The 20259-nt window shown below is 39.3% G+C and overlaps 1 protein-coding gene across 7 annotated transcripts in view; it reads right to left on the bottom strand.

Annotated features, from left to right (window-relative positions):
• Positions 1 to 895: 895 nt before the first annotated feature.
• Positions 896 to 20259, bottom strand: part of MAP7 (microtubule associated protein 7) — a 180219-nt gene continuing 160855 nt past the window's right edge. For all 7 annotated transcript variants that reach the window (XM_012739443.3, XM_012739444.3, XM_012739436.3 and 4 more), the window contains 8 exons: positions 18630 to 18876; positions 17244 to 17418; positions 16925 to 17029; positions 16470 to 16520; positions 16315 to 16372; positions 12663 to 12765; positions 5445 to 5668; positions 896 to 2377 (listed from right to left, as the gene is read on the bottom strand). In XM_012739443.3, coding sequence (XP_012594897.1) covers positions 2367 to 2377; positions 5445 to 5668; positions 12663 to 12765; positions 16315 to 16372; positions 16470 to 16520; positions 16925 to 17029; positions 17244 to 17418; positions 18630 to 18876 — 974 coding nt within the window. In that variant the 3' untranslated portion in view covers positions 896 to 2366. The remainder of the gene's footprint in view (positions 2378 to 5444; positions 5669 to 12662; positions 12766 to 16314; positions 16373 to 16469; positions 16521 to 16924; positions 17030 to 17243; positions 17419 to 18629; positions 18877 to 20259) is intronic.

Below are 20259 nucleotides of genomic sequence, written 5' to 3'. Positions count from 1 at the left end.
GTGCTAGGATTACAGGCATGAGCCACCATACCTGGCCAAGCTAATAGCGTTTGATTTGTATCCCAGGTCTGGAGCTCTCCTTGCTCCTATACTCGCTTGCTACCCCTGCCATACAGGTTTAAGACTCTGTTGCTTGGGCCAGATAATTAGGTTACCTAATTCTGCTTTTGGAAATATCACTGCTTCTGCTTTACTGTGAATCTTTTAATCAAAGTATTCATGGGATTACTTATGAGTAGAGAAAGAACTTCCCAAAACTTTCCAGAATCCCTGCTTGCTAATAAACTTGTCATGTGAGAAAATTGTTTTAGATTTGCTTTTATTGTAACACACCACCGGGTAGTGAAGTTGTGCAGGAGAACATATATTCCCTTCCTGTAATAGCTGGAGGTCACCACCAAATAGATCTGTGATTGGTGAATGACTAGATTGGCCTATATAGTCTGCGATGATGTAGAAGGGAAAGTAAAAGCCCATTTACTCTCATTTCATGGGGAGGGTCAGATGTAATCCCTAAGCACTCCTGGTAACACAGTGCCAATACTGAAGATCTCCTTAAGGTCAGCAAATGAATACAGATTTTCAAGTGCTTGATAAAGCAAAGTCAGCTATTGTAAAGGTCAAGGTCATTCTCTGGCAATGTTGCTCTTAACAAAATATAGTCAAGAATTTTATACCACTTCTAATTAAAACTTGCTTACCTAGAAGGCCTTCAGTTTGCTAATGAATGCCTAAGTTAAAAAATAAAAAGGAAAAAAAGGAAAACGTAACCAAAAGAGAACTATTGCTCTAAATTTTAAATAAACCTATTCAATAGGAAGTTGGGAAAATGCCACTGAGGTTAAATGAAGGACAATTTGAGAACTCAAGTTACAACATATGAGAAACCTAAAAGTAAAACTATGTCAAACATTTTATTTGATGTTTCATGCTAGGTTGATTTTACACAAATAAAACAACTTTGTTGAACATTTTTTTTAATATAATGACTGTGTACATGGACAACTGAGAATAGAGAAAAGGCCCAAATTAATGTTTTAACAAATTACAAGCTCTTACTAAAGACCATATGCTTGAATTTTAAAAAAATAATCCAATAGATGAGTATCTCTCATTCAATCTAACAGATTAACCAATCCTTCTTTTAATAAAACCAACACATTATAATGGTATAAATTTATCTTTCTCAACGATCCACATAAAAACATGTGTTCCCTCTTCTATATGTAATCATTAGTAGTCTCTAAAATGGCAAAATAAAATTGAATTTATATTAGCAAATGAAAGTGCAAGTTTGTACAGCTAGGCTCAGCAGCAAAAGTGGAGAACAAGAATGAAAGGTGAAGAGCTGATGGATGCTTTGCAGAAAGAGGACTTCTATGAAGGTCCGTGTCCTGTGCACCAAACACAGTCAACATTCCATCATTTTTTCATTGCTCTTAAACGAGCAAAACCAAATTCTTTTTTTATTTAAAGAAATATTAAATCTTTATTCCCCCCCCCCCCACAATTTGTGATCAGGTAAGGCAAAGATAAGTCCCACCATCACTGGGGACAGCAGCAACATACAGACGTCAGAAATAGCCCTGAATCATCAGCAACATTCTCTCATGGTAACATTAGCAGGAATGCATCTAAGAAATCAAATTTGCAATGTCGTCACATTGTTCTAATTTATTTGATTAGTTCGTCTGGAAAAGCTTTATAAATACATTATTTAAGAGGACAGTAAATTATTTCCTTGCTCTGAAAAATAATGTCTTTTCACATTTTAAAACTCTTTAGTATATGTTTGCAAAAGGAATTGCAAGAAGACTGTGACAGCTGGGTTTGCAGAATGTCCATGTACAAGTTGCATTTATAAGAACCTGGTAATCTGCCTATAACTTGCTTCTACAAATAGAGCTCTTTGCAATAATATTTAAACAAAACAGGCTCAAACACCTCCCCTATTCATTCTACTTGTAGAGCAAAGAGGTACTTATTTTTCAAGTATTATATTGTCAAAGGTAATTTTTTTTTTTGCCAATTTTATATGTTAAGCTTAAGACCAAAATATCTATCTGAAAAAAATCATGCCTAGTCAGCCCATTTCTTTTATAGTCGTTAAATGCTCCTGTCTTTTAAAGAATGCAGAAAAATATTGATTTGCTAAGAAGGAGCACACCAGAAAAAGCTGTTTTAAAGGATTGGAAAATGAGGAGCATTTCTTTCTTTCCGTTGATGAAAATTATTAGAAAAGCTCCCCAGTCTGTTGTCTTCAGCTGGTTTTAATAAATTCTTTTTAAAACGAGGGTCAAGACATCTTTAGAAAACTGGAGGAGGGGAGATGCTCCTTGACAGCTTTGGTTCTTCAGAAGAAATGCTCATATCACTTCTATATGGAGAGAGGAAAAATATAGATTAATATGACATTTACCTAACATCTTAAAGGATACTATAGTAATGTCTTACATTTCTAAAATACTACCATGCTGTTATATATGTTGGCTTACATAAGAATAGGCAATTTTGTCACTAGAAACAGGAAAAAAAATAGGCAACTTTGTTAGGATTCACCACCTTACATTTAAGTGAATTCTGCTATTAACAGGAAAATACATGCCCTTTTCTTTACTTCAATTTAGGCTATATCATTTACTTTTCCAAACTGTATACATAGATTGTACTTGGAAGTCAGGAATTCAAACATTCATTTCTCCTGTATCCTCAGTACCCAAAGCTTAGAGCTCCAAATATATGTTAGAGGTTAAAAATAAGTATTTGTTGATAAAATAGTCATGACCCCAAAAGAACACTTATACTACACAAGATCAAAGATACTGGACTGTTTTTCCCAGGAAAAGTATGGAAGGGTAGGAACAGTGAGAATGGAATGATAGGTAACTCAAAAAAGGTGATTCGAAGCTTGGCAAGTGAAGCAGAAAATCATTTGGAAGGTCTTTCCCTCCCTGTGAATCTGTGACACGACAAAGTAGGAAGCTGCACGGGGCATGTTTCCACCAAAGTTGGTCAGACTGTTCCCAAAGGCTTAAGAATCCGAAAGTCTGGCCAGGGGAAGGACCTTACAACTTCCTTTCACAGCCTAGAAAAGCAGACTTCACTAAAGTGAAGTTCCACTCCCAAGGTCAGGAAACTAGCAGAGAAAAGAAGAGTAGCTTCATTTGGATGGGTGGTTCCCAGTTGCTTTTTCACCTCATTAAAGGTCTATCTGTTACAGGCTCACAGATGGAATCCAAATGGCAAAACAATTGGACCACAAATAATTCTATACTAACTCTATTTAAATACTCTGGATTTGGCTGGGTCTGTTCATAATCGTATAAAGAGATGCTGGTCAATACATGAAAGTGAACTGCTGGGAAGAGAAATTGACAAAATTTAAAAGGTTTGAAAAGAGAGGGAGCTGGGATTATCCCACTTATTCTTGAGACTGCTGGGATTGCACTGCTGAGCGGCTAAGACCATTGAGTTAGTACTATTTGAAGTTACTCATTTCTTTGGGTCCTGGGAAGCTATTGTTCTTTTTGCACAAAGATTTCAGGTCAAGTGTGAGGCAGAGAGACAGTGTGTAAGAGTCACAGGCAGTTTTAACAGCAACTTCAGTCACTCCTTGGACTCAGTGTGATCCTAGAGTCCTCACCTCATTACTTAAATCGTAACAATCCATTACACTTCAAAGGATAGTGATATATTTAGGTCATTAAATATGAAATGTCCGACTTCGAATCAAAGTGTAGTTTGTTATATCTCAAACAGGAAGCAGTACAATTAATCAAAGTGTGCACCTAAACTATCAACACAGTTTTGCCATTTTAATGGTAGTTTCTTTATGCCAGCAGTGAAGAAGCCTGGAGAGTGAGTGGCAATGAAATCATGAAAGGTATTTTCCATAGCTTGTTGAGAATGGAATATTTTTCCTTGCAAGAACTGGTCTAAAGCCTAGAAGAAGTGGGAGTCAGTTGGTGCAAGGTCTGGTGAATATGGTGGATGACAGAGAGTTTCCAAGCCCAGCCTCTGTAGTTTGAGCAGTGTTGTTTGTGAGTTGTTTGTGGTCGAGCATTGTCTTGTAAGAGGATTGGCCTGTCTCTGTTGACCAATCTCGGCCGATTAATAGCGAGCATCCTCATTTCATCCAACTGATTGCAGTAGACATCTGCTGTAATGGATTGACCAGGTTTCTTGAAGCTGTAGTGGATAATACGAGGTGTCTGGACCACCAAACATACACCATTAGCTTTTTTGGATGAATATTTGGTTTTGGACTGTGTTTCGGCAGTTCATCTTTATCCAACCATTGTGCTGAATCCTTGCAATTGTCAAAAAGAATCAATTTTTCATCACATGTAACAATACAGTGTAGGAATGTTTGCCTTTATGTCATAACAGCAAAGAAAGACAAGCTTTGAGACAATTTCTTTTCTGAGGCTTAATTCATGTGGAGCCCATCTTTCCAGCTTCTTCACCTTGCCAATTTGTTTCAGGTGGTTCGACACTGTTGCAATAGTAACGTCAAACCTTGCTGCTAATTCACGTGTAGGTTGAGATGGATTCGCTTCCACTACAGCTTTCAGCTCATCATTATCCACCTAGGTCTCAGTTTGCCCAAGTAGCTCATTTTCAAGATGAAAGTCACCAGAATGGAACTTCCCAAACCACTGACGTACTGTGCATTCATTAGCCACATCCTTCCCAAACACTCCGTTGATATTTTGAGCTGCACTGGTTGCATGATAGAACTCATATTCAAAAATAACACAAATTTTTGAACTATCCATAGTTTTACAAAAATTGCTCTAAAAAAAATTTGAAAAATAATCATAAGCCAAAACATGCATTTGAAAGACTGAGGATATACCTTCACAATAAAAATAAAACAAGAAATGTGAGAGTGAAATGTCAGAGATAGCAACTGTCAAACTTAGTACATAAGGAAGTCAGACATTTCATACTTAATAGCCTAATATTACCCAGGTTTCCCAACTCAAATAAGAGAAAAAGGGTGGGTGAACATGATGGCAGTCTTCAAGTATCTGAAGAACTGAGAAAGATGGAAAAAACCCAGACCTTTCTCCATCAGACAGGAGTAGGCTCGATGGGAATGGTCGGGAAGTCAGGGGCAGGCAGCTGTGTCCTATGATGAAGCACATTCTGCCAGCGAGTGCTGCTGAGCAGTGAGTGCCGCTCTGCGGGGAGAGGCTGATGGACACCCACTGGGTGCTGCAAGACTGGATTTTCTGCACTGAGTGGGAGAATGGGAGGTTGCCTAATCCAACTCAAAATTCCATTTCTATGAGTCAGGCACAATGTTTTCCATTGTGGCTTACCTGGTCCCTTAAAGGACAAAGCGTGACCACTGTCACTCTACAAAAAGTAGCAGTTCATTCCCTCTTGGGAGTCACACATTTCTGATGCTTACATGAAGGAAATTGGGGCAAGCTTACCTGCGGTCTGTTGGGTTTGAACACCATCTACCTGAGGCAGGGGCCCAAGTGTCCCTTCATCATCAAAGGCCAAAATTGGATTCAAAGGAATTTCTGGGCTCTCACTGTTGGTGACATCTAACCTGGATGCTTTAGATCCAATGGGCAAGTTTATAATTTCTTCAAAATTTTCATTCTGAACAGATACTCCATTTTCATTTGGTTGTTTTTCCAAATTGGGAGTGCTGAGGAATTTGAAAAATCAAAATTAAAATGAATTAGCATTAAAACTGGAACACAATTTTAGGACAACCAAAAATATCTTTTATTAATCATACAATCAAATATTTACAATAAAAAAGGTAGAAAGATGAACTATATCATTAGTAAAAATAGTGAATTGTGATATTTGTATGTTAAATTCTTATTTAAGAAAAAGTCTGTGCTTTTGTCATAAAATTTATCAAAGAGAAAAATTTATCAATTAGACCATATCATCAGCAACCGAAATAAATCACTAGCAGCAGTTCTACACATTTAACAATTTCTGCTATGAGCATTTTTACATTCATTCATCTGATAAAGAATAACACTTATGAGAACCTTTTTTCAAAGGTCCCAGGATTATAATTCAGAGAGGCAGAGTAAATGAATTGCACAAAGTTACATAACTACTGACAGATATTCAAGACTCTTGATCTCTAGTCTTGTGTTTTTCTCATTAAGCCATTTTGTACACTCCCTAGCTATTCAAATTCTAGCACTTCCTGGATATCTCCTGCCTCCCCAAGCACTTGCATAATTCCATATGTAAATTGCTCAAGACCAATCTTCTTTGCCTCTTAAATCTGCCTCTAACCCTATCTTGACCTTTATTAAGTCATGCTTAATATCTTGGATTTATTTTTGAGATAGGTTTAACTGGCCATCAAATCCTTACGTTTCTTTCTATAGTTTCTCTTAGATTCTCACTCTGTCCAAATTGGCAGTCCTTTATATTATATGCTTATTATTATGCTTTTCAATGTAGCAGAATAATGCATATGTGTAATAATGCCAGGTGGAGGCCGGCTGTTGTAAGTCTGCATGAGAGTGCAGTTGCACACATGTGCCCAGGCAACACACATATGCACTTGTGTACATATATACACCCAGCACCTGCTGTTCTAAGTGTCTGCCATACCCTCCTGTTCTCGCCTAACACCATGGGCTTTCTGTAACCAGGGAAATAGTTTGGGTTCTCAAGCCAAAGAGAAATTAAGTAGAAATTGTGGCAAAGGATAAAGAACAGGAAATGTATCCCTGAAGTCCTGTCTCCCTGGCAATTGTAACTCCCATCACCTTCCAGGCCTGCATGTGCTAACAAGTCATAATGGCAATGGCCAGCCCCAGGCTTGAGTCAGTATCTGCCTTCATCTTCCACTCCCCACCCCCACCCATGCTGTTGGCAATTAGAGGAATAATCATTTCATATGCTTTGGATGACCAGTCATTAAATGTTCAGGGGGCACTGTGACTGGCAGAAACTATAAAACTGAAATTGAAGTCACTGGGGTTAGGGTTATGGATTCCACTGTCCTATCTCTTAAGGTAAGGGCACCAGCTTTTGAATTCCCTTTCTCTGGCTACCCTCTGCAGGTTGAAGGCTGGATGCAATGCTTTCGAAGACCGAGTGTTTTGCTTGGTCACTCCAAAATGTGTACAGGGAGAGGATGGGCCATGGTGGGAATCTAACAGTTTAGTTTGCTCAGCTTATCAGAGCCAGGACTTTATTTTTTCTTGCTGTTATTAATTATGTTATAACAAGTAACTTTTAAATTAAAAGTGACACATCTCTTCCTATCTGAATGATAGAGGCTTGGGAGTGTTACTTTTCCTTTAGGCAAAACTGACAGCAATGATGAAATCATAAGATTTGGAGGAAAAAGACTGGGCCGAACAACAAAATTACTAAAAATCCCTTATTTAAGAGAAGAGGAGCAGTCTATTGAAGAGAAAGTCCCCTAGGGCTATGAAAAAGCACATAATGTCTTCTGGGGCATTTGAAGGGTAAGATAGTAGCCTGTATACCCCACAGAGCTTTTTAGCTTCTAGAATAGAGATGCTCAGCTGGGGCTGGAAGAACATATCAGAATGACCTGAGAAACTGAAAATTATCTCCTCCGCTCCCAATCTGATATTCACCCCCGTCTTCCCAACTTGTACTCATACACTTATCTGTATGCTTTGTTTCCTGTTCCAAAGCAAGTTTCTTACCCATGAATAAATATTCTCCTCAATTCTATAGGAGCTTCTGTCTGCAATGGCTTTGGAGATCCACTCACTCAAGGTCATAATACTGTATTCATATATTAATATTTCATAAATATGTTTTTCAAGTATTTTATAAATTTCATATATTTTACATAAAAAATTTATATACTTGTTTTATAAAATTACTTCATAAAATTCATATACATCTTTACATATTTAAAAGCTGGCCAGAATTTTGACAACTCATACCCACCTTTCATTCTAACTACTGTCAGTGAGGAAAGGAGATCAACAAAGAGAAGGGTTTTGGGACAGATGTCTCATCAGGAGCAAGGTAAGGTTAGAAGTAGGGTGCAGGATGTTTCTGGTGCGGGGTTTCTCATAAGAGGCCTTAGTCCCAGCTGCTAGGAAAAGCGATGTTAAGAGGACACCATCCTCCTGGGGTGCTGCTGGACAGTTTGCTGACACCTTTCTAAGGGTGGGGAGGGGCAAGTGTAATCCAGTTCATGACATTCATGTATTTTCCTTAAGAAAAGGCAAACCAACATATTAGGTACTTAAGACGTTAGGAAAAGTGATACTTCTTCCAATCTGAACTAAAGATAGTCATTCTGATGAGTGGGGTTTTCTAGTGAAAACAAACTCTGCTACCATGCGTAGGGGGTTTGTCACGGTGGAGTTTCACAGAGTATAACTCACATCAAGTTCTTCAGAAGGGACCCTGGAAACTGTCTTAGGGATGGATATTAAAAATAAGAATAAGCAAGTCCTTTTCTAGATGTAAGAGTTTAAGTGGCAGAGAGCCCCAGGGCTCAGTGCTAGGACTAGTTTTATAATAGCTAGCCAATAAGTAGGATAAAAATTTAAGAATGCAGATTATGTTTGTTCTTGGAAATGCAAGTCATAAAAATGGTCCCATGAGGATAATAGGGGAAACCATTAAATGAGTGAAAAAGTAGGCAATCTTTAAAAGCAGTGGGTTTAGAAAACTGTAAACTAAACCATCCTTAAAAGACTGAGAACTATCAGTCACTATGAAAGTAAGACATCTTGGAATCACTGTTGTAAACTGTTTCTCATTGACATTGACCCTTTATGTTTTGCTGGGTAAAAAAAGCCACTAAAATGGTATGTGTGAGAAGAGAGGACACCAGGAACATAACAGCATTTTTTTTCTACACCACACTGCAGCTGCACCCAGGATACTGTGTGTCTTCTGGACACTGCATTTTAGGAAGACAAAGGTAAAGACATCTAACATTTGTACGGTACAACACAGTTTTCAGAGCTCCTTCACAGACACCATTTCACTGGCATCCCCAATACTTTGTGGGAAAAATATCTCCATGTCCACATGAGAAAACTAAGGCTCAATTAAGAAGGTTAATCCCAGAGTTGCTGAACTTCTCAGGGGTAAAACTCAGCTTGGGATTTTTGGTTGTAAAGCTCTTTTTCCTCAACCCCACACTCATGCTGAAGAATCTCTTAAAGAAATGACTAAAATGAGCAAACACTAGTAGCCTTTTAAAGATAAGGTAAATGCATCTGTTGATTTACTGCCTTTCAGCTCCAAATTCACCCTTCATTCCTGCTCTGTGAAATGGGATCTGGGCCCTTTAAGCAATTACCCTTTGCCAGCTTTGTCAGGGAGGCTGCTAGAGAGACAGTGCAGGAGCAGCTCTGCTTCCTGGCTGGGGTGTGCTGCTCAGCAGGGTCCTCTGCACATGCATGCCTTCCTGGGTCCTGCAGTGCACAGTGGCCAGCAGCTCCCCCCAGGACCCCTTTGGGGCAGATGTGTGGTAGAGTGGTTCTGGTGAGACATGCTTTCTCAGACACTCTAGGGGGTGGATTTCTGGCAAGTTGTGCCAGCAAGAAAACACAGCAACTTCTCTGGCATCCAGTGAGTTGCAGCCACATATACTTTCCAATCAGGTCTGGATGGCAGCCCTGGGGAAGGGGATTCTTCCTTGGGCGCAGCCCTGGGGGTTGTGACTGCTCCTTGTATTTGCTATTCCTGTATTCTTTACAGCTGTCTTTACTTCTTACCAGGCGATACCTTGTTACTCTCATTCCAAGTCAGAGTTAATAAATCTTTAAACTTTCCCGGGCCAAATCTATGGTTTTTCTCTCCTGATTGAACCCTAACTAATAGTAAACATAAGAGGAATATTCAGTTTATAAAATGAAAGCACATAGGGAATAGAAACAAAACTCATAAAACTAAGAAGGGTATGGAAAGTATGCAAAAGGACTTATTCCCTAAAACCTAGTTTATGCTAAGTTTGGGTCCTGACTTTGAAATGGCAAAAAGTAGCTATAAGGGCAATAAAAGTACTTCTTTATGCACTTCTCTCGTTGCACTTGTTGCTGTAAGTGGTGGTGCAAAGTGAGAATACAGATTGTTTCAACATTGAGCTGGATAAAATCAAGGAAGATAAATTTAAAAGTAATTAAAGGAAGCAGAATTTCTTATGCTACATATCACAAACTGTGTGTCATGCAGTGGGAAACAAACTAACATCACATTAAATATTCCCTACAAGGCAGTGTCATTCAGAAATGTATTGTTTCTCAAACTGGGGTTCAGTTCTCTACATGACTTTTTAAAAATTTATGTTTTTACTCAGATAAAATTAAAAAAAAATCACTCAGCCTGATCATCTGAGTGATTATCACAAAGCTGTGTTTTACCATATGATTTATTTTAATTTTTAAATTTAAATATTTATTTATTTATTTAATTTTTAAATTTACTTTTAATTTTTAAATTTAAAAAATTTTTTTAACTTAAAAAAAAAAATTTTTTTTTTTACTGAATGATTTTAGTGTTTGATCTTGCATTTCTATTTCACAGCGTACTAATATCAGGTATCCCCAGCTTATTTGACAAGGGCTAATGACAAATGAACTAGGTTGAACTGGCTAAATATTGTGCTAGTGACATATTTAAGCCAAGTGAAATCACAGCACACTATAAGAAAAGAGGTTTGAGGTTTTAAAGCAGTTCAACCAGAGAAAAGCAGTGAAAGGAATCATCCACGACTCATGGTGGCATAGCCATCCCTAATGCAAAAGAGATCTCTTAGTACCATGTGTATGTTGTCCACTTAATTTCAGAAAAAACATTCTCTTCACAATGATTTGAATATTCTTGGTCTAGCAGCTTTATTTTTTACTTAAATTTGTGATTTGTTGTTTTGGCTTTATAGATGAACAAGAGCTATAGAAATTTTATACTTAAGTTTACATTTGTAAAAATAATATAGGTAACTTTGGGAATCTGCTGGAATTTTTTTCCCCCTAACTGAGAGACACACTGGGGTAGACGGCCAATGGATTTAATGTGTTAGAGTTATTCTTTTTTTTGAGACAGAGTCTTGCTTTGTTGCCCAGGCTAGAGTGAGTGCCATGGCGTCAGCCTAGCTCACAGCAACCTCAAACTCCTGGGGTCAAGCAATCCTACTGCCTCAGCCTCTGGAGTAGCTGGGACTACAGGCGTGCACCACCATGCCCGGCTAATTTTTTTTGTATATATATTTTTAGTTGGTCAATTAGTTTCTTCCTATTTTTAGTAGAGACGGGGTCTCGCTCAGGCTGGTTTTGAACTCCTGACTTTGAGCGATCTACCTGCCTAGGTTTCCCAGAGTGCTAGGATTACAGGCGTGAGCCACTGCGCACAGCCTAGAGTTATTCTTACATTCTTATATCTGGTACTAATCTGGACCTGCCTATATTGTTAGGTGAGAGTAGAAAAAGTCTATGTTTATATTTCTCCTAATGGCTAGACAGAAATCATCTTACATATTTGGCAAAGGAAAATTTATTCCTTAGGTAAAGATGGATGACACTAGTAAATAAGCTATAGTATGCATTGCCTGTTCCTTATACTAATGGGATTCTTTGTGTGGTGTGTCTTTTATTCTTTCTTAATCTCTGAAGTCAAAGTCAATGAAATGAACATCATAAATTATAGGGAATTTATTTTTGGAAAATCAAACTAAAACTAATAAAAATACTGCTTAATATATATCTTAGGTAATTTGACAATAAATCTATTCAACATAATTGAAAGTTTATTAAGATCACTCAGGAATATTATTCTCTTTGATATTATAATAAGCAAAAATAAATAAATACATATGCCACTGTCGCAGAAAGATACCAATAGTTGGATGACTTACCTTTTAATTGTTGCCAATTACATTATAAAATGTTATATAGCATATGTATTTTTAGATTAAGAAAGAATTAATTTGAGGAACTTCAATTCTCTACTGGTAGCAAAGAATTTGTCATTAAAGACAGGAGAGCTCATGAAATAATTAAGTAAATTCCCAAAATTAAAAAAAGCCATAGCTAAAATTTTGGAACATTTTAAAAAATATTTCTACAAGTTCTCTATGACTGGATTTTTAAGCACAGCCTAAGATTAGCCTTATTTTTCATTTTTGAAAATGCTCTTATGATATTGTCAATATAATTGCAAGGGAAGAGAAAGGCAATCTTTTTCAGCCCATACCCCTTTCTTGACTGTTGTTAGTAACTAATTCCCCAATAAGAAGTCCTGTTATTAATATATCATAAGAAATATTGGTATCTAGGTGACTTTTATATTCAACAAACCTGTGACTCACTATATTATTGTGTATGGCTAAAATACAATTCTTATATACCATTAAAGAGTGTGGATATGGTCCACATCAGTTTAAATATATTCAAAGAAAACCAATAAATTACTCCCAGTAATATTCTTTAATAGCTGCACTAAAATCTCACCACCATATTTAAAGACTCAAGAATGAAGACATTTTCTTTTTCTCAGAGTAAAAATTACTAGTTCTACCAAAAATCAATGAACCCAAATAAAAATCAATCTTAATGTTAAAATTTTGAAAATTTTGTCAGGCCACCAAAATTCTTGTGCAGTTGGTGGGGTAAAAACAGTAGTGCTTTCACTTTCTTTAATGTGTGTCAATAAAAACTCACCTTTCCACGGTCACTTTTGATTGGTGTGAGGCAACCACATGTGGGCTGGTCACTGGCTCTTCATTTCCTGGGGAGTTTGTCACACGTGGAAGTGCAGATACCTCTGGGTATAGCAAAGGAGATAGAACAAAGGGTTACTAGTATTCTATTATTAGACCAGAACCCAATGTGGTCAGAATGCCCAGATTTACATCCTAGCTCTGCTACTTACCAGTTATAAGTCCATGGGCACATCACTCAAACTCTGTGCCTCAGTTTCCTCATCCATAATAGTACCTACTTCATAGTTTCAATGTTTTAATACATGTGAAGTACACAGAACAGTGCCCCCAGCACATTGTAAGGGCTAAAATAAATATTATTTTTGCTCATATGAAATTGGCTCTAGACAAAAAGTATATAGTATTGAAACCAAAGCAACTGATGAAGATAGCAGTAAGGCTGACACTGAATAGCAGGGGTCCTCAAACTTTTTAAACAGGGGGCCAGTTCACCGTCCCTCAGACCACTGGAGAGTGCGGCGCACATTCCACACATGCGCACTGTGGGCCCGGGACAAGTCAGCTGCTAAGCAGGACAGGCAGTGGCGGCAAAAACACCTGGTGGGTAAATGTTCTCAGTGGGCCACATGTGGCCCATGGGCCGTAGTTTGAGAACGCCTGCTGAATAGCTTTACTGAAGGGTTAGGAGCAAATCCCCATGGAACACTGTAAGTATTAAAAATATTTTTAAAAATTCGGTTCAGTTCCAGTCATACTTAAAATGGTAGGGATTTCATGAATGGAAGGCCACAGTGTACTGTACCTAACTGTGCTACCTTGTTAGTCAGTGCTCAATGTTGGAGTCTACCGTAAGCCAACAATATTGATGACTGACTCTAAAACCTGGGACAGGGTCAAAGTCTTGGAAACCTTCATACAGGTCAGACTTTCAGAGAAATCTGTGGCAGTTTATGGTTTCAGCTTGATGTGAGAGAATATCTGAAATATTTCTAAGATAGTGTTATTTTACAACCTGACACAAATTCAATAAAACTGCCAGAGGTACAAGGGTTCTGTTAACTAAAGCAAAGAAGTGACTGATAATTTTAAAACTGCCCAAATTTATAAAGCTCATAACAGGCAGCCTCTGAGAAGACATCTGATAGATCTGTAAACTTGCCTGCCCGCCTGCCCTAGAATTCTCTTTGTATCACTGCTAACACCATTCAGCCCTCAACCAGAGGTGGGACTGGGAGAAAAGGAATTTGTCTGGTAGCAGATAATCCTCAAGCCTCTTTTTGGCAATTTTAACTCAAACCAAATTTATACAAGTGTTGATAAACACAGGCATGTTGATCAACAGATTTTACCTTTCCTCTTGCCTCTGTTCATTCTTGGATTGATTTACAAAAAACAGTGAAATAATGGATAAGAGAATAGCATGAAGGGGAAAAGTGAAAAACAAGCAAACAAACAAGGACCCAGGCCAGGCACAAACTACAGCATCAGGCCCTCAACTCATTGAGTTCTATGCCTGCCTATAACCCATACTTAATTATAATATTCTTGAAGACGGCATGCTAAAAATGCAATGGGGTGAATATGCAACCATTAGGACTATTACCCAAATAAATGCAACTAGGACATCTTTAAATGAGCATGAAAACCCCACTAGGAAGGAATCATGACATACAGAAACTAGAATAGCTTCTATCAAAATAAAACCAAATCCCAAAATACCAGTAACACTTTGCATTTGAAAGCTCCTAGTATTTATAGGGAATGTTCTTCCACATAAACCATTTGATTTGATCTTTAATCCAGCCTTATGAGGTACTCTAACTTTTGTTTTTGTTTGTAAACAGAAAAAGAAACTGAGGAACCTCTGGTGCTTTCTTTTCACATTGATACTGCGGATAAGGAAGGAGGAAGAGCGAATGATGAGCACTCTATTAGTCACCTGTTTGTACGATCATGAAGCCCATGTGGGATCAGAGAAGGAGCTGAATTAGGAGCTGATGTTGGCCCCAACTGCATGAGCTGGGACTATTCTTAGACCTGAGTACCTCTGGGCTAGTTTATGGTTTCAGCTTGACGTGAGAGAATCGAGCTTGCCTATCCCGCTCACACTGAATCCCAGCACCTACAACAAGGCCTGGTGCAAAGAAGGGCCTTGAAAATGCTTGCTGACTCCATGAGAAAGCAACCTGTACCTCACAAGGCTGCAGTTAGAATTAAACAAGAAAATGTATGAAAGGTACATCTGACACAAAAGGGAATTTAATCAATAGTGGTTGAATCTGAGTACTAAGGTCAATTCCACTTTTATTTAAACTACATTTGGCTTTTAATCACCAAGAATTCAATCACTGTCCAAAGCCCTATACCATATAAGCAACTTTCTAATGAAATTTCAGGATAACTATACGTTATATGTATGGAAACATCATTATAAACTCCAAGAATATGTACAATTATTATTTGTCAATCTAAAAAAAAGGAATGGCTGGGCACAGTGGCTCATGCCTGTAATCCTAGCATTCTGGGAGGCCAAGGTGGGAGGATTGCTCAAGGTCAGGACTTTGAGACCAGCCTGAGCAAGAGTGAGACCCTGTCTCTACTAAAAACAGAAAAACTCAGGCGTGGGGACATGCGCCTGTAATCCCAGCTACTCAGGAGGCTGAGGCAGGAGAATAAATCACTTGTGCCTAGGAGTTTGAGGTTGCTTTGAGCTAGGCTGACCCCACGGCATTCTAGCCCAGGTAACAGAGCAAGACTCTGTCTAAAAAAACCAAAAATACACACACAATATATAAAAAAAAGAAATATCAACAAACTTTTAACTTTACTCTGAAGTCAGAACTAAAAGAAATAACATTTAAATCTTTTTTTTTTTTTTTTTGAGATAGAGTCTTGCTTTGTTGCCCAGGCTAGAGTAAGTGCCGTGGCGTCCACCTAGCTCACAGCAACCTCAAATTCCTGGGCTCAAGCAATCCTGCTGCCTCAGCCTCCCGAGTAGCTAGGACTATAGGCATGTGCCACCATGCCCTGCTAATTTTTTCTATATATATTAGTTGGCCAATTAATTTCTTTCTATTTATAGTAGAGACAGGTCTTGCTCTTGCTCAGGCTGGTTTCGAATTCCTGACCTCGAGCAATGCGCCCGTCTTGGCCTCCCAGAGTTCTAGGATTACAGGTGTGAGCCACCACGCCTGGCTCATTTAAATCTTTTTGAGAACTGCCATAAGTTGTCAAATTTGTAAATTTAAAGTCCATAAGAGGAAATATAAATACGTGCTACTTTAGTAGACAATTCATGAAAGAAATTTAATTTTATAAATGCAAAGGATATTCTAATAGTATGTATAAATATATATGTGGATATATAAAAATATATATTTATACACATGACTATATATAATGTAAGAGTATTTAAAATATTAAGCAATCCATTAGACTATAAACAAATGTGAAAAAATATCTGGCAAAAATGCTAGAGAGAGTTTCACATAACAGGAAATTTGTGGACCATATGACAGACACGTAAGCTTCTGTGAGTCTATGACTACTGTATCTTTCCCCCCTCTAAATTCATGAATATCTTGACCTTTAGAGAATCAATTCAAAAATTTTATATTTAAACTGATTTGAGTTTTCATTGATGGAAATACCTGTTCCTCCAGTGACAGCTCCCTTGGCTATATCACCATTTCTTTGATCAATTGTTTTCTACCAACAAGAAAAAAAAAAGACTCTTAAAAACTAAAGTTGCAAATGGAAATAAAAAATAAGAACATACAAGAGTTAGAAAATGCCATCTCAGTACCTTATCTGTAGCTTCTGTTTTCCTGGTTCTTTTCATAATCTCCTCAAGTCGCTATAAGAAAGGAAGAATTGAGCGAGATGATCAGATACAGGGGGAAAAAAGCCAATGTGGTACAATTCACCAGTGAAATAAATAGCAGATTATAAAAACATGTCTGTTATTTTGGGAAAATATATATGCACTGCTTCGTTTTACTTGTAGTTAATCACAAAAGTTGGAACTGGCTTAAGCTACAAGAAGTGGAAGTAACCGTTTTTTGGTCAAGGCTAATCTTAGAGAGCAATTTCTTTGGAGGAGATTATTAGTACTGAGGGCCACTTTAGTTTATCTGGAAAGGGTAGAACACTTGTTTTGTCATGGCCATCAGCTAAGTCTCCTAATCTTTGGACAGCTAGAAGTCCAGGAGAGAATGAGAACGATCTGTGCTGCAGGTTTCTGCTGGGAGGGGCAGCTACCTTCTTCCTCTCGAGGCGCTCCTGTTCTTCTCTCTGGAAATGCTTCTCTCGTTCCTGCCGGAGCCTCTCCGCTTCTTCACGAACACGAGCTTCTTCTTCTTCTTTCTGAAAACAAAAGGTCAGCATGTACCTATGACAAACAGGCCTGCTGTCCAGTCTCAGGGGACACCCAGAGGTGGAGGCAAGATGACAGATGGAAAAGCCGTGGAAAGTGAGAACACACGCACCGAACAGCGACTGGCTCCACGTTTATCTCTGCTCATCTGAGATGAATTTCTACCCATCTCAGGTAGGTGGCTGCACGCAGGCCGGGGCGTACCTGTCTCTGGGCGCGCTCCGCCTCCTCCCGCTCGCGCTGTTCTCGCTCTGCCGCCTGCCGGCGCAGCTGCTCCTCCTTCTGCCTGGCCTGCTCAGCTTCTAGCCGCCGGGACTCTTCCTCGCGCCGCCGGGTTCTCTCCTCAGCCACCCTTTGAGCCAATTCCTCCCTCTTCTGTCTGCGAAAAGACAAAAACAAAACAAAGACACATAAAGCGGAATTCCTTGAAGAGAGGCCCGAATTTGTGGTTATCGCATGGACAGTTAGTTAGTTCAAAGGTCTGGCAGAAAAACCTACACAGGACATAGTCAACATGGTTAAGGGACAAAATACGAAGCCACCCTCTTCTCTTCCCAGCTTCACTGTTGCCTGAGGTAAACAGAAGCAGAATGTAACCACTAATGTTTGGGGGAGAACTTGCTTTTTCAAAGGATCTACAATTTAACTGTCTCTGAAGGCTAAAATTTGTTTAATCCAAATAATGAGGCATTTTTAGTCATGAATTTGAAGTCCCTCCCCCCGCAAAGAAAATCTTTGTAAATAAATAAAAGTCATAATGTTCTGTCTCAGGACAGGAGGATGGGCCACATAAGCTTCCTGTAAGGACCGCAGGCAGGGAACACCCAAGATGGCACCAGTATTGTGCATGAGCTCCTTCCCCAAGGTGTAGTTCTGTTTGTCTGAAGAACAAGTATATTGACATTAGCCTTATTAGGCCCAGAAGGTGACCGATTAAGCAAAGTATGTCTCTGGCATACTGCCTGGCAGGCAATCATGGGGTATTTTAGTGTCTCACCCAGTTACCCTCTGAGAGGAGTTTTATCTGGAAAGAAGAAAACATGAACCCTTATTATGCAGCTTTAAAATAAGAATTACAAAGATAATGAGGAAGTCTGGAGATTGGAGGTCTGTTAAGTAAAAATGTAGACTGCACAACTGTACCTCAATTGTGGTAATAATTATGTAAATGTGCATGTACATATGTATATATACACGCACATTTGCATAATTATTATGTATATGTACATACCCCTCCACGATACCCCATATTATGTATATGTACATACCCCTCTCTTTCTAATCAGAGATTAGAAAGGACCACCCAAAATGTACACAATTACTGAAAATCAGTATTATTATGGATATTTTTTTCCTTAAACCTTTCTCCATCAATGTTGTTGTATTGTTATTAAAATAAGAAAACACAATTTAAAAAAAAAATCACTTAGTGGACAAAGGAACACCAAGTAAGAGTAATGCTGAAACAACTAACCCATTCACCTTGGTTACTACCACCACCTCTTCCCTTTCAGAGGGGAGAGTTAGTCGGTCCAAGGTATCACGATGGTGTCAGTGACACCACGTGGTAGAGCAGTGTCTCCTCTTTACCTTTCCAGCTCTTCCTGTTCCCTCCGCTCCCTTTCCTCCTTCTCTCTCTGCTCTCGGGCCAGCCGCCTCTTCTCAGCTAGCAGCCGCGTGGCCTCCTCCGGGTCGGTGGTTCCTGCGGAAGTCTTGGGAGAAGCACTGGCAGTCGTAGTGGATGACGGCACTGGGACCGAGGCTGGGGTGGGGCCGGAGGCCGGAGCTGGGGCTGGAGCTGGGGCTGAATCTGGAGTTGGGGCCACAACTGGAGCAGCTGCACAAATACGTACAAGGAGAAAACCAACTGGAAACAAAACCCAAAGAACAGAACAAAACTACCATTCCCCACACTCCGGGCTGAGAATTCATCATTATAAAAGAAAAGGGAATATTTATTATTGTGTGCTCTCATGGTTTCACTGTATTCTGTCTGTAACCAAGCAACAGATAACAAAAAAACTAATTGTGTAAGTGAGACATCCAACAAAGCTGACACTCTGTCACCAAGTCTTATTTTTACACCAGTTAAATCCATTAACAACATATATTGAGTGTGCACTGAGTGTAGAGCCTCATGCTAGACTCTGTGGGAAGTTATACCCTGAGCAAAAAGAAGATGAGATCTCCCATTTGTCTTTTGTTACACCAAAAATATTCCTACTCGTTGGTGACCATTCATTCATTACAAGAGCACTAAAGCCTTTCTATGACCAACCTCAGGGTCCATACCACGAGTTCAGCTTTAGGCTGGGAAGATGACACCCTGAGAAGGGGACCCTTCTGTCTCCCCAGAGCTGTCTTAAGGTCTGAAACGGGAGGAGCCCGAGGCCCCTTCAGGAGCTTGCACTCACCCTGTTTACTCATCCTGGGCCACCAAATTTGAGATGGGAGCGGAAGTTCTCTGGCCTTATTCAGATTTGGAAGATGACCTAGAGAGCTTGTGTAGCAGGGAGCCCCACACAGACACCACGATTCTGCACCGCAGCAAGCACGGTACCAGCGAGGTGTGACCTCTGGCATCTGATCACTCCAGATTTACGTTTCTACTTTTGTTCCCACCGCTTTTGCTTTGTCATCATGACACTCTATGGCCCTCGTCTTCTCCCTCTTTCCATGCAAGCAAACGCTGGACTCTTTTGTTCTCTAATATCTTCATCTGCCTCGAATCATCTCTTCTTTCCCTGGCCCTACTTTCTATCTGCAAATTAAGTCTTAAGCAGAAAACTTTTGTATGAAGACAGTTTTCAACAAGAAATGTTGAATTCCTAGCTCTAGGTGAGTTTAAATTTCTAAACAGCATCTGCTTAGCCTGGCAGAGGTGAGAACCACTGGGTCTTTTGTAAAAAAATTCTGACCTCTGTCAAACACATAGGTTAAGCCAGCGGTCCTCAGCCTCTAGTATGCACAGGAGCAGAGGTGCCAGAGTTAACTGGCCACCTTGTGTTCTACCTGGCAACCCTGCACGGGGATCACTGACAAGCTCAGTACCTGTCAGAGTCCTTGGATCCACCGTACATGCTCTGATCCAGTAGGTCTGAGTAAGCCCGGGGATCTGTATTTTGAAATATCATGGATGTGGTGGTTTAAGAATGTTTCCAGTTTTCCTCAGCTGCTGCCAAGGTGCTCAGTCCTTCCCAGGATGCTAAGACTGTGACGG

This window comes from Microcebus murinus, chromosome 5 (assembly GCF_040939455.1).
Source record: "Microcebus murinus isolate Inina chromosome 5, M.murinus_Inina_mat1.0, whole genome shotgun sequence".
NCBI classification, from domain to species: Eukaryota; Metazoa; Chordata; class Mammalia; order Primates; family Cheirogaleidae; genus Microcebus; species Microcebus murinus.
This window is presented reverse-complemented; position numbering and strand designations above follow the sequence as displayed.